This window comes from Dendrobates tinctorius, unplaced genomic scaffold, assembly GCF_039654945.1.
Source record: "Dendrobates tinctorius isolate UK_male_01 unplaced genomic scaffold, ASM3965494v1 ptg000009l, whole genome shotgun sequence".
NCBI classification, from domain to species: Eukaryota; Metazoa; Chordata; class Amphibia; order Anura; family Dendrobatidae; genus Dendrobates; species Dendrobates tinctorius.
Window position 1 is genome coordinate 4,119,192 of NW_027361677.1, and position 12,909 is coordinate 4,132,100.

General features: G+C 43.5%; 1 protein-coding gene across 1 annotated transcript in view; it reads left to right on the plus strand.

Moving 5' to 3' along the window:
* Positions 1-2,003: 2,003 nt before the first annotated feature.
* The window catches only part of AMFR (autocrine motility factor receptor), a 45,678-nt gene continuing 34,772 nt past the window's right edge, over positions 2,004-12,909 (plus strand). Inside the window, exon 1 of the mRNA XM_073582084.1 lies at positions 2,004-2,437. Coding sequence (XP_073438185.1) covers positions 2,204-2,437 — 234 coding nt within the window. The 5' untranslated portion in view covers positions 2,004-2,203. The remainder of the gene's footprint in view (positions 2,438-12,909) is intronic.

Below are 12,909 nucleotides of genomic sequence, written 5' to 3' on the forward strand. Positions count from 1 at the left end.
CGATTACGCCTCATGGATGGCCTAGAAGATGATGCACTAGCAGTTTGGCTTCCAGTCGGTTCTTCGCGACACATCCTTTGTTCTATGCCATAAAGAAGTGACCTTTTCTGGAAAAATGGTCATCATCGTGTGTGCCATAATGAGTCGGGACTCTGCTGCCTAACAGATGGTATAAGCTGAGATTATGGCTTAGGCTATGGGCATACAACATCTTTTTCATGTGGATCCTGCATGAAATCCACCTGAAAAAATGGCTTAAAATATGCTAAAACTTAGGTACAGCCAGAGACTTTTACAGTGATGACTCACGCAGGGAAAACTGACCTGATTCTACATAGAGCTTAGAAGGAGTCAGCTCGTCACTTATTAATCACATGATGTCACAGACCTAATGGAAAAGGGAAGAATTACTGGGTAGAAAGGCAAAACGAGCAATTGTAAGTACACAGCGCTGTATAAAATGCTCATTTTTGGGGCAGTTTTTTATATTCAGCCTCGTGCCTGGACAGTCCCCACCTTGTAGCTTTTCACACCAGGAGCCGGTCCCGAGAAGCCCCATGCGCGGTCTTTTCTCCCACCAGGTGGTTATCAAAACTGGAAGAGGAAAAAAACAAAAAAAAAAAAACACTCCCCATGCACATACCCTTAGGAGCGTGTTCACACTGAGGTTTTTTTTTTTCTCCTTTTACTGCGTTTATAGAGCGGAAACTCTCCAAAGTCCTCCTCCATCATGGAGCGCTTCCATTCAGTTTCCACTCGCCCCTCAGCGGAGGTCTCCACTGCGACCCTTTGTGGCATTTTTCGTGCACCGGAAGGAAAATGCTCCACGGTAGGAACAGTCCGGGCAGACGGCTGCGAGAAACGCTGTGAAAAAACACTTTAGTTAGGCTGGTATCACATTAGCGCTTTTGTGCGCAGCGCACCCGTGCACCTATGTTTAACATGAAGTGCGCATGGTCTTGCGCACACTTGCGTTTTCGTGCGCATGCGTTTTTTTTGTCTTTCGCGCCAGGCGCGCCAGACGCAGCATGTTGCATTTTTTGGTGCGCCCTGTCTCGGCAAAAAAACGCATGTGCACGGAATGCGCAAATAAAACACATTGAAGTCTATGGGAACGCATGCGTGCGCATGGTCGCGTTTTTTTGCGCATGCGTTTTTGAGTTAAACAAGTCTAGAATGTTCTCTAGACAATGGCAAAAATGTCACACCTAAAAACGCATGTGCATAAAAAACGCAAACGCATGTAAAACGCAAGCAACACCGTTTTTTTCACGCATCAGCGTGCGCATGACGTTAAAAAACCGCGCGTTTGTTTTGCGTTTTTTATGCGCCCGATGCGCTGCGCAAAAAAACGCTAATGTGAAACTAGCCTTAGTGAAACAATCACAAAACCGAACGTTTCCTAAAGTTTTTGACAGCAAGAAAAACCTCAGTGTGAACAGGGGTTACTGTGGATGTGCGCCACTACTGAAAGGTCCTGATACAGGGGCCACAGCCGAAGAAGTGTTACTAGAACAGTGCTGTGGTGACACCGTCGGGTGACCCGCGGGTGTGCTGTGGTGACACCGTCGGGTGACCCGCGGGTGTGCTGTGGTGACACCGTCAGGGGTGACCCGCGGGTGTGCTGTGGTGACACCGTCAGGGGTGACCCGCGGGTGTGCTGTGGTGACACCGTCGGGTGACCCGCGGGTGTGCTGTGGTGACACCGTCAGGGGTGACCCGCGGGTGTGCTGTGGTGACACCGTCGGGTGACCCGCGGGTGTGCTGTGGCGACACCGTCAGGGGTGACCCGCGGGTGTGCTGTGGTGACACCGTCAGGGGTGACCCGCGGGTGTGCTGTGGTGACACCGTCAGGGTGACCCGCGGGTGTGCTGTGGTGACACCGTCAGGGTGACCCGCGGGTGTGCTGTGGTGACACTGTCAGGGGTGACCCGCGGGTGTGCTGTGGTGACACTGTCAGGGGTGACCCGCGGGTGTGCTGTGGTGACACTGTAGGACCCTGCGCTCCGCCACCAGCAGAGGGCGCTGTCTCACCGAGGAACGTACGGAAGGCAGCGGCTGAGAAGTGTGAGCGCGGAGGAGACAGGAGCCGGGAGGCCGCTAGAGTGCGGCCGTTGACTGTGTCAGGTTGCGGGGCCTCACACTGCCACAGAGCCGCGGCTTCCTGCTCCCGTCACTGACAGGCCCCCGGGCTTTCCTGAACATGCCGCTGCTCTTTTTGGAGCGCTTCCCGTGGCCCAGCCTGCGGACGTACACCGGCCTGAGCGGCCTCCTGCTGGGCCTCAGTCTGCTGAGCGCCTACCGGAGCCTGAGCGGCGAGGAGAATGAGGAGGACGGCCGGGAGGAGGCGGAGGAGCTCCGGGGGCAACTGTCAGAAGGCCCCGGGGAGGCGGCGGACATCGGCCGGTACCTGGTGTCAGACGGCCTGGGCGTGTGGGTGAGTGACGGCCGTCTGCTGTGTGTGTGTCTGTGTGTGACAGGAGTGTATATACTGTGTGTGTTTCACTGGTGTGTATATATAGTGTGTGTGTGTCACTGGTGTGTATATATACTGTGTGTGTGTCACTGGTGTGTATATATACTGTGTGTGTGTCACTGGTGTATATATATACTGTGTGTGTGTCACTGGTGTGTATATATACTGTGTGTGTGTCACTGGTGTGTATATATACTGTGTGTGTGTGTCACTGGTGTGTATATATACTGTGTGTGTGTCACTGGTGTGTATATGTACTGTGTGTGTGTGTGTCACTGGTGTGTATATGTACTGTGTGTGTGTGTGTCACTGGTGTGTATATGTACTGTGTGTGTGTCACTGGTGTGTATATGTACTGTGTGTGTGTGTCACTGGTGTGTATATGTACTGTGTGTGTGTGTCACTGGTGTGTATATATACTGTGTGTGTGTCACTGGTGTGTATATATACTGTGTGTGTGTGTCACTGGTGTGTGTATATATACTGTGTGTGTGTGTCACTGGTGTGTATATATACTGTGTGTGTGTCACTGGTGTATATATATACTGTGTGTGTGTCACTGGTGTATATATATACTGTGTGTGTGTCACTGGTGTATATATATACTGTGTGTGTGTCACTGGTGTATATATATACTGTGTGTGTGTCACTGGTGTATATATATACTGTGTGTGTGTCACTGGTGTATATATATACTGTGTGTGTGTCACTGGTGTATATATATACTGTGTGTGTGTCACTGGTGTGTATATATACTGTGTGTGTGTCACTGGTGTATATATATACTGTGTGTGTGTCACTGGTGTATATATATACTGTGTGTGTGTCACTGGTGTATATATATACTGTGTGTGTGTCACTGGTGTATATATATACTGTGTGTGTGTCACTGGTGTATATATATACTGTGTGTGTGTCACTGGTGTATATATATACTGTGTGTGTGTCACTGGTGTATATATATACTGTGTGTGTGTCACTGGTGTGTATATATACTGTGTGTGTGTCACTGGTGTGTATATATACTGTGTGTGTGTCACTGGTGTGTATATATACTGTGTGTGTGTCACTGGTGTGTATATATACTGTGTGTGTGTCACTGGTGTATATATATACTGTGTGTGTGTCACTGGTGTGTATATATACTGTGTGTGTGTCACTGGTGTATATATATACTGTGTGTGTGTCACTGGTGTATATATATACTGTGTGTGTGTCACTGGTGTATATATATACTGTGTGTGTGTCACTGGTGTGTATATATACTGTGTGTGTGTCACTGGTGTATATATATACTGTGTGTGTGTCACTGGTGTATATATATACTGTGTGTGTGTCACTGGTGTATATATATACTGTGTGTGTGTCACTGGTGTATATATATATACTGTGTGTGTGTCACTGGTGTATATATATACTGTGTGTGTGTCACTGGTGTATATATATACTGTGTGTGTGTCACTGGTGTATATATATACTGTGTGTGTGTCACTGGTGTGTATATATACTGTGTGTGTGTCACTGGTGTGTATATATACTGTGTGTGTGTCACTGGTGTGTATATATACTGTGTGTGTGTCACTGGTGTATATATATACTGTGTGTGTGTCACTGGTGTGTATATATACTGTGTGTGTGTCACTGGTGTATATATATACTGTGTGTGTGTCACTGGTGTGTATATATACTGTGTGTGTGTCACTGGTGTGTATATATACTGTGTGTGTGTCACTGGTGTATATATATACTGTGTGTGTGTCACTGGTGTGTATATATACTGTGTGTGTGTCACTGGTGTATATATATACTGTGTGTGTGTCACTGGTGTGTATATATACTGTGTGTGTGTCACTGGTGTGTATATATACTGTGTGTGTGTCACTGGTGTGTATATATACTGTGTGTGTGTCACTGGTGTGTATATATACTGTGTGTGTGTCACTGGTGTGTATATATACTGTGTGTGTGTCACTGGTGTATATATATATACTGTGTGTGTCTGTCACTGGTGTATATATATACTGTGTGTGTCTGTCACTGGTGTATATATATACTGTGTGTGTGTCACTGGTGTATATATATACTGTGTGTGTGTCACTGGTGTATATATATACTGTGTGTGTGTCACTGGTGTATATATATACTGTGTGTGTGTCACTGGTGTATATATATACTGTGTGTGTGTCACTGGTGTATATATATACTGTGTGTGTGTCACTGGTGTATATATATACTGTGTGTGTGTCACTGGTGTGTATATATACTGTGTGTGTCACTGGTGTGTGTATATACTGTGTGTGTCACTGGTGTGTGTATATATACTGTGTGTGTGTCACTGGTGTATATATATACTGTGTGTGTGTCACTGGTGTATATATATACTGTGTGTGTGTCACTGGTGTATATATATACTGTGTGTGTGTCACTGGTGTATATATATACTGTGTGTGTGTCACTGGTGTATATATATACTGTGTGTGTGTCACTGGTGTGTATATATACTGTGTGTGTGTCACTGGTGTGTATATATACTGTGTGTGTGTCACTGGTGTGTATATATACTGTGTGTGTGTCACTGGTGTGTATATATACTGTGTGTGTGTCACTGGTGTGTATATATACTGTGTGTGTGTCACTGGTGTGTATATATACTGTGTGTGTGTGTCACTGGTGTATATATATACTGTGTGTGTCACTGGTGTATATATATACTGTGTGTGTGTCACTGGTGTATATATATACTGTGTGTGTGTCACTGGTGTATATATATATACTGTGTGTGTGTCACTGGTGTGTATATATATACTGTGTGTGTGTCACTGGTGTATATATATACTGTGTGTGTGTCACTGGTGTATATATATATACTGTGTGTGTGTCACTGGTGTATATATATACTGTGTGTGTCACTGGTGTGTGTATATATACTGTGTGTGTGTCACTGGTGTGTGTATATATACTGTGTGTGTGTCACTGGTGTGTGTATATATACTGTGTGTGTGTCACTGGTGTGTATATATACTGTGTGTGTGTCACTGGTGTGTATATATACTGTGTGTGTGTCACTGGTGTGTATATATACTGTGTGTGTGTCACTGGTGTGTATATATACTGTGTGTGTGTCACTGGTGTGTATATATACTGTGTGTGTGTCACTGGTGTGTATATATACTGTGTGTGTGTCACTGGTGTGTATATATACTGTGTGTGTGTCACTGGTGTGTATATATACTGTGTGTGTGTGTGTCACTGGTGTGTATATATACTGTGTGTGTCACTGGTGTGTATATATACTGTGCGTGTGTCACTGGTGTGTATATATACTGTGTGTGTGTGTCACTGGTGTGTATATGTACTGTGTGTGTCACTGGTGTGTATATGTACTGTGTGTGTCACTGGTGTGTATATGTACTGTGTGTGTGTCACTGGTGTGTATATGTACTGTGTGTGTGTCACTGGTGTGTATATGTACTGTGTGTGTGTGTCACTGGTGTGTATATGTACTGTGTGTGTGTGTCACTGGTGTGTATATATACTGTGTGTGTGTCACTGGTGTGTATATATACTGTGTGTGTGTGTCACTGGTGTGTATATATACTGTGTGTGTGTGTCACTGGTGTGTATATATACTGTGTGTGTGTGTGTCACTGGTGTGTATATATACTGTGTGTGTCACTGGTGTGTATATATACTGTGTGTGTGTCACTGGTGTGTATATATACTGTGTGTGTGTGTGTCACTGGTGTGTATATATACTGTGTGTGTGTGTCACTGGTGTGTATATATACTGTGTGTGTGTGTGTCACTGGTGTATATATACTGTGTGTGTGTGTCACTGGTGTGTATATATACTGTGTGTGTGTGTCACTGGTGTGTATATATACTGTGTGTGTGTGTCACTGGTGTGTATATATACTGTGTGTGTGTGTCACTGGTGTGTATATATACTGTGTGTGTGTGTCACTGGTGTGTATATATACTGTGTGTGTGTGTGTGACAGGAGTGTATATACTGTGTGTGTCACTGGAGTGTATATACTGTGTGTGTCACTGGAGTGTATATATACTGTGTGTGTGTCACTGGTGTGTATATATACTGTGTGTGTGTGGCACTGGTGTGTATATATACTGTGTGTGTGTGTGGCACTGGTGTGTGTATATATACTGTGTGGCACTGGTGTGTATATATACTGTGTGTGTCTCACTGGTGTGTGTATATATACTGTGTGTGTCTCACTGGTGTGTGTATATATACTGTGTGTGTGTGTGTCACTGGTGTGTATATATACTGTGTGTGTTTGTGTCACTGGTGTGTATATACTGTGTGTGTGTCACTGGTGTGTATATATACTGTGTGTGACAGGAGTGTATATACTGTGTGTCACTGGTGTGTGTATATATACTGTGTGTGTGTGTCACAGGTGTGTGTATATATACTGTGTGTGTGTCACTGGTGTGTGTATATATACTGTGTGTGTGTCACTGGTGTGTGTATATATACTGTGTGTGTGTCACTGGTGTGTGTATATATACTGTGTGTGTCACTGATGTGTATATATACTGTGTGTGTGTCACTGGTGTGTATATATACTGTGTGTCACTGGTGTGTATATATACTGTGTGTCACTGGTGTGTATATATACTGTGTGTCACTGGTGTGTATATATACTGTGTGTCACTGGTGTGGATATATACTGTGTGTGTGTCACTGGTGTGGATATATACTGTGTGTGTGTCACTGGTGTGGATATATACTGTGTGTGTGTGTGTCACTGGTGTGTATATATACTGTGTGTGTGTGTCACTTGTGTGTATATATACTGTGTGTGTGTGTGTCACTGGTGTGTATATATACTGTGTGTGTGTGTCACTGGTGTGTATATATACTGTGTGTGTGTGTCACTGGTGTGTATATACACTGTGTGTGTGTGTCACTGGTGTGTATATATACTGTGTGTGTGTGTCACTGGTGTGTGTATATATACTGTGTGTGTGTGTCACTGGTGTGTATATATACTGTGTGTGTGTATATATACTGTGTGTGTGTGTCACTGGTGTGTATATATACTGTGTGTGTCACTGGTGTGTATATATACTGTGTGTGTCACTGGTGTGTATATATACTGTGTGTGTCACTGGTGTGTATATATACTGTGTGTGTGTCACTGGTGTGTATATATACTGTGTGTGTGTGTCACTGGTGTGTATATATACTGTGTGTGTGTGTCACTGGTGTGTATATATACTGTGTGTGTGTGTCACTGGTGTGTATATATACTGTGTGTGTGTGTCACTGGTGTGTATATATACTGTGTGTGTGTGTCACTGGTGTGTATATATACTGTGTGTGTGTGTCACTGGTGTGTATATATACTGTGTGTGTGTGTCACTGGTGTGTATATATACTGTGTGTGTGTGTCACTGGTGTGTATATATACTGTGTGTGTGTGTCACTGGTGTGTATATATACTGTGTGTGTGTGTCACTGGTGTGTATATATACTGTGTGTGTGTGTCACTGGTGTGTATATATACTGTGTGTGTCACTGGTGTGTATATATACTGTGTGTGTGTCACTGGTGTGTATATATACTGTGTGTGTGTCACTGGTGTGTATATATACTGTGTGTGTGTCACTGGTGTGTATATATACTGTGTGTGTGTCACTGGTGTGTATATACTGTGTGTGTGTGTCACTGGTGTGTATATATACTGTGTGTGTGTCACTGGTGTGTATATATACTGTGTGTGTGTGACAGGAGTGTATATATACTGTGTGTGTGTCACTGGTGTGTATATATACTGTGTGTGTGTCACTGGTGTGTATATATACTGTGTGTGTGTCACTGGTGTGTATATATACTGTGTGTGTGTCACTGGTGTGTATATATACTGTGTGTGTCTCACTGGTGTGTATATATACTGTGTGTGTCTCACTGGTGTGTATATATACTGTGTGTGTCTCACTGGTGTGTATATATACTGTGTGTGTCTCACTGGTGTGTATATATACTGTGTGTGTCTCACTGGTGTGTATATATACTGTGTGTGTCTCACTGGTGTGTATATATACTGTGTGTGTCTCACTGGTGTGTATATATATACTGTGTGTGTGTCACTGGTGTGTATATATACTGTGTGTGTGTCACTGGTGTGTATATATACTGTGTGTGTGTGTCACTGGTGTGTATATATACTGTGTGTGTGTGTCACTGGTGTGTATATATACTGTGTGTGTCACTGGTGTGTATATATACTGTGTGTGTCACTGGTGTGTATATATACTGTGTGTGTCACTGGTGTGTATATATACTGTGTGTGGCACTGGTGTGTATATATACTGTGTGTGTGTGTGTGTGTGTGTGGCACTGGTGTGTGTATATATACTGTGTGTGGCACTGGTGTGTGTATATATACTGTGTGTGTGGCGCACTGGTGTGTGTATATACTGTGTGTGTGTCACTGGTGTGTGTATATACTGTGTGTGTGTCACTGGTGTTTGTATATATACTGTGTGTGTGTCACTGGTGTGTATGCTGTGTGTGTGTCACTGGTGTGTATGCTGAGTGTGTGTCACTGGTGTGTGTATATATACTGTGTGTGTGTGTCACTGGTGTGTATATATACACTGTGTGTGTGTGTCACTGGTGTGTATATATACACTGTGTGTGTGTGTCACTGGTGTGTATATATACACTGTGTGTGTGTGTCACTGGTGTGTATATATACACTGTGTGTCACTTGTGTGTATATATACTGTGTGTGTGTCACTTGTGTATATATACTGTGTGTGTGTGTGTCACTGGTGTGTATATATACACTGTGTGTGTGTGTCACTGGTGTGTATATATACACTGTGTGTGTGTCACTGGTGTGTATATATACACTGTGTGTGTGTGTCACTGGTGTGTATATATACACTGTGTGTGTGTGTCACTGGTGTGTATATATACACTGTGTGTGTGTGTCACTGGTGTGTATATATACACTGTGTGTCACTTGTGTGTATATATACTGTGTGTGTGTCACTTGTGTATATATACTGTGTGTGTGTCACTTGTGTGTATATATACTGTGTGTGTCACTTGTGTGTATGTATACTGTGTGTGTGTCACTGGTGTGTATATATACTGTGTGTATACTGTGTGTGTCACTGGTGTGTATACTGTGTGTGTCACTGGTGTGTATACTGTGTGTGTCACTGGTGTGTATGCTGTGTGTGTCACTGGTGTATATACTGTGTGTGTGTGTCACTGGTGTGTATATATACTGTGTGTGGGTGTCACTGTTGTGTATATATACTGTGTGTGTGTGTCACTGGTGTGTATATATACTGTGTGTGTGTGTCACTGGTGTGTATATATTCTGTGTGTCTCACTGGTGTGTATATATACTGTGTGTGTCTCACTGGTGTGTATATATACTGTGTGTGTCACTGGTGTGTATATATACTGTGTGTGTGTGTCACTGGTGTGTATATATACTGTGTGTGTGTGTCACTGGTGTGTATATATACTGTGTGTGTTTGTGTCACTGGTGTGTATATACTGTGTGTGTGTCACTGGTGTGTATATATACTGTGTGTGACAGGAGTGTATATACTGTGTGTCACTGGTGTGTGTATATATACTGTGTGTGTGTGTGTCACAGGTGTGTGTATATATACTGTGTGTGTGTCACTGGTGTGTGTATATATACTGTGTGTGTGTCACTGGTGTGTGTATATATACTGTGTGTGTGTCACTGGTGTGTGTATATATACTGTGTGTGTGTCACTGGTGTGTGTATATATACTGTGTGTGTCACTGGTGTGTATATATACTGTGTGTGTGTCACTGGTGTGTATATATACTGTGTGTGTGTCACTGGTGTGTATATATACTGTGTGTGTGTCACTGGTGTGTATATATACTGTGTGTGTGTGTCACTGGTGTGTATATATACTGTGTGTGTCACTGGTGTGTATATATACTGTGTGTGTGTGTGTGTGGCACTGGTGTGTGTATATATACTGTGTGTGGCACTGGTGTGTATATATACTGTGTGTGTGGCACTGGTGTGTGTATATATATACTGTGTGTGTGGCACTGGTGTGTGTATATATATATACTGTGTGTGTGGCACTGGTGTGTATATATATATACTGTGTGTGGCACTGGTGTGTGTATATATACTGTGTGTGTGGCACTGGTGTGTATGCTGTGTGTGTGTCACTGGTGTGTATGCTGTGTGTGTGTCACTGGTGTGTATGCTGTGTGTGTGTCACTGGTGTGTATGCTGTGTGTGTGTCACTGGTGTGTATGCTGTGTGTGTGTCACTGGTGTGTATATATACACTGTGTGTGTGTGTCACTGGTGTGTATATATACACTGTGTGTGTGTCACTGGTGTGTATATATACACTGTGTGTGTGTCACTGGTGTGTATATACACTGTGTGTCACTTGTGTGTATATATACTGTGTGTGTGTCACTTGTGTATATATACTGTGTGTCACTTGTGTGTATATATACTGCGTGTGTGGCACTGGTGTGTATATATACTGCGTGTGTGGCACTGGTGTGTATATATACTGCGTGTGTGGCACTGGTGTGTATATATACTGCGTGTGTGGCCCTGGTGTGTATATACTGCGTGTGTGTCACTGGTGTGTATATACTGCGTGTGTCTCACTGGTGTGTATATACTGCGTGTGTGGCACTGGTGTGTATATATACTGTGTGTGTGGCACTGGTGTGTATATATACTGTGTGTGTGGCACTGGTGTGTATATATACTGTGTGTGTGTGGCACTGGTGTGTATATATACTGTGTGTGTGTGGCACTGGTGTGTATATATACTGTGTGTGTGTGGCACTGGTGTGTATATATACTGTGTGTGTGTGGCACTGGTGTGTATATATACTGTGTGTGTGTGGCACTGGTGTGTATATATACTGTGTGTGTGTGGCACTGGTGTGTATATATACTGTGTGTGTGTGGCACTGGTGTGTATATATACTGTGTGTGTGTGGCACTGGTGTGTATATATACTGTGTGTGTGTGGCACTGGTGTGTATATATACTGTGTGTGTGTGGCACTGGTGTGTATATATACTGTGTGTGTGTGGCACTGGTGTGTATATATACTGTGTGTGTGTGGCACTGGTGTGTATATATACTGTGTGTGTGTGGCACTGGTGTGTATATATACTGTGTGTGTGTGGCACTGGTGTGTATATATACTGTGTGTGTGTGGCACTGGTGTGTATATATACTGTGTGTGTGTGGCACTGGTGTGTATATATACTGTGTGTGTGGCACTGGTGTGTATATATACTGTGTGTGTGTGGCACTGGTGTGTATATATACTGTGTGTGTGTGGCACTGGTGTGTATATATACTGTGTGTGTGTGGCACTGGTGTGTATATATACTGTGTGTGTGTGGCACTGGTGTGTATATATACTGTGTGTGTGTGGCACTGGTGTGTATATATACTGTGTGTGTGTGGCACTGGTGTGTATATATACTGTGTGTGTGTGGCACTGGTGTGTATATATACTGTGTGTGTGTGGCACTGGTGTGTATATATACTGTGTGTGTGTGGCACTGGTGTGTATATATACTGTGTGTGTGTGGCACTGGTGTGTATATATACTGTGTGTGTGTGGCACTGGTGTGTATATATACTGTGTGTATGGCACTGGTGTGTATATATACTGTGTGTATGGCACTGGTGTGTATATATACTGTGTGTGTGTGGCACTGGTGTGTATATATACTGTGTGTATGGCACTGGTGTGTATATATACTGTGTGTATGGCACTGGTGTGTATATATACTGTGTGTATGGCACTGGTGTGTATATATACTGTGTGTGTGGCACTGGTGTGTATATATACTGTGTGTGTGGCACTGGTGTGTATATATACTGTGTGTGTGGCACTGGTGTGTATATATACTGTGTGTGGCACTGGTGTGTATATATACTGTGTGTGGCATTGGTGTGTATATATACTGTGTGTGTGTGGCACTGGTGTGTATATATACTGTGTGTGTGTGGCACTGGTGTGTATATATACTGTGTGTGTGTGGCACTGGTGTGTATATATACTGTGTGTGTGTGGCACTGGTGTGTATATATACTGTGTGTGTGTGGCACTGGTGTGTATATATACTGTGTGTGTGTGTGGCACTGGTGTGTATATATACTGTGTGTGTGTGTGGCACTGGTGTGTATATATACTGTGTGTGTGGCACTGGTGTGTATATATACTGTGTGTGTGGCACTGGTGTGTATATATACTGTGTGTGTGTGTGGCACTGGTGTGTATATATACTGTGTGTGGGTGTCACTGGTGTGTATATATACTGTGTGTGGGTGTCACTGGTGTGTATATATACTGTGTGTGGGTGTCACTGGTGTGTGTATATACTGTGTGTGGGTGTCACTGG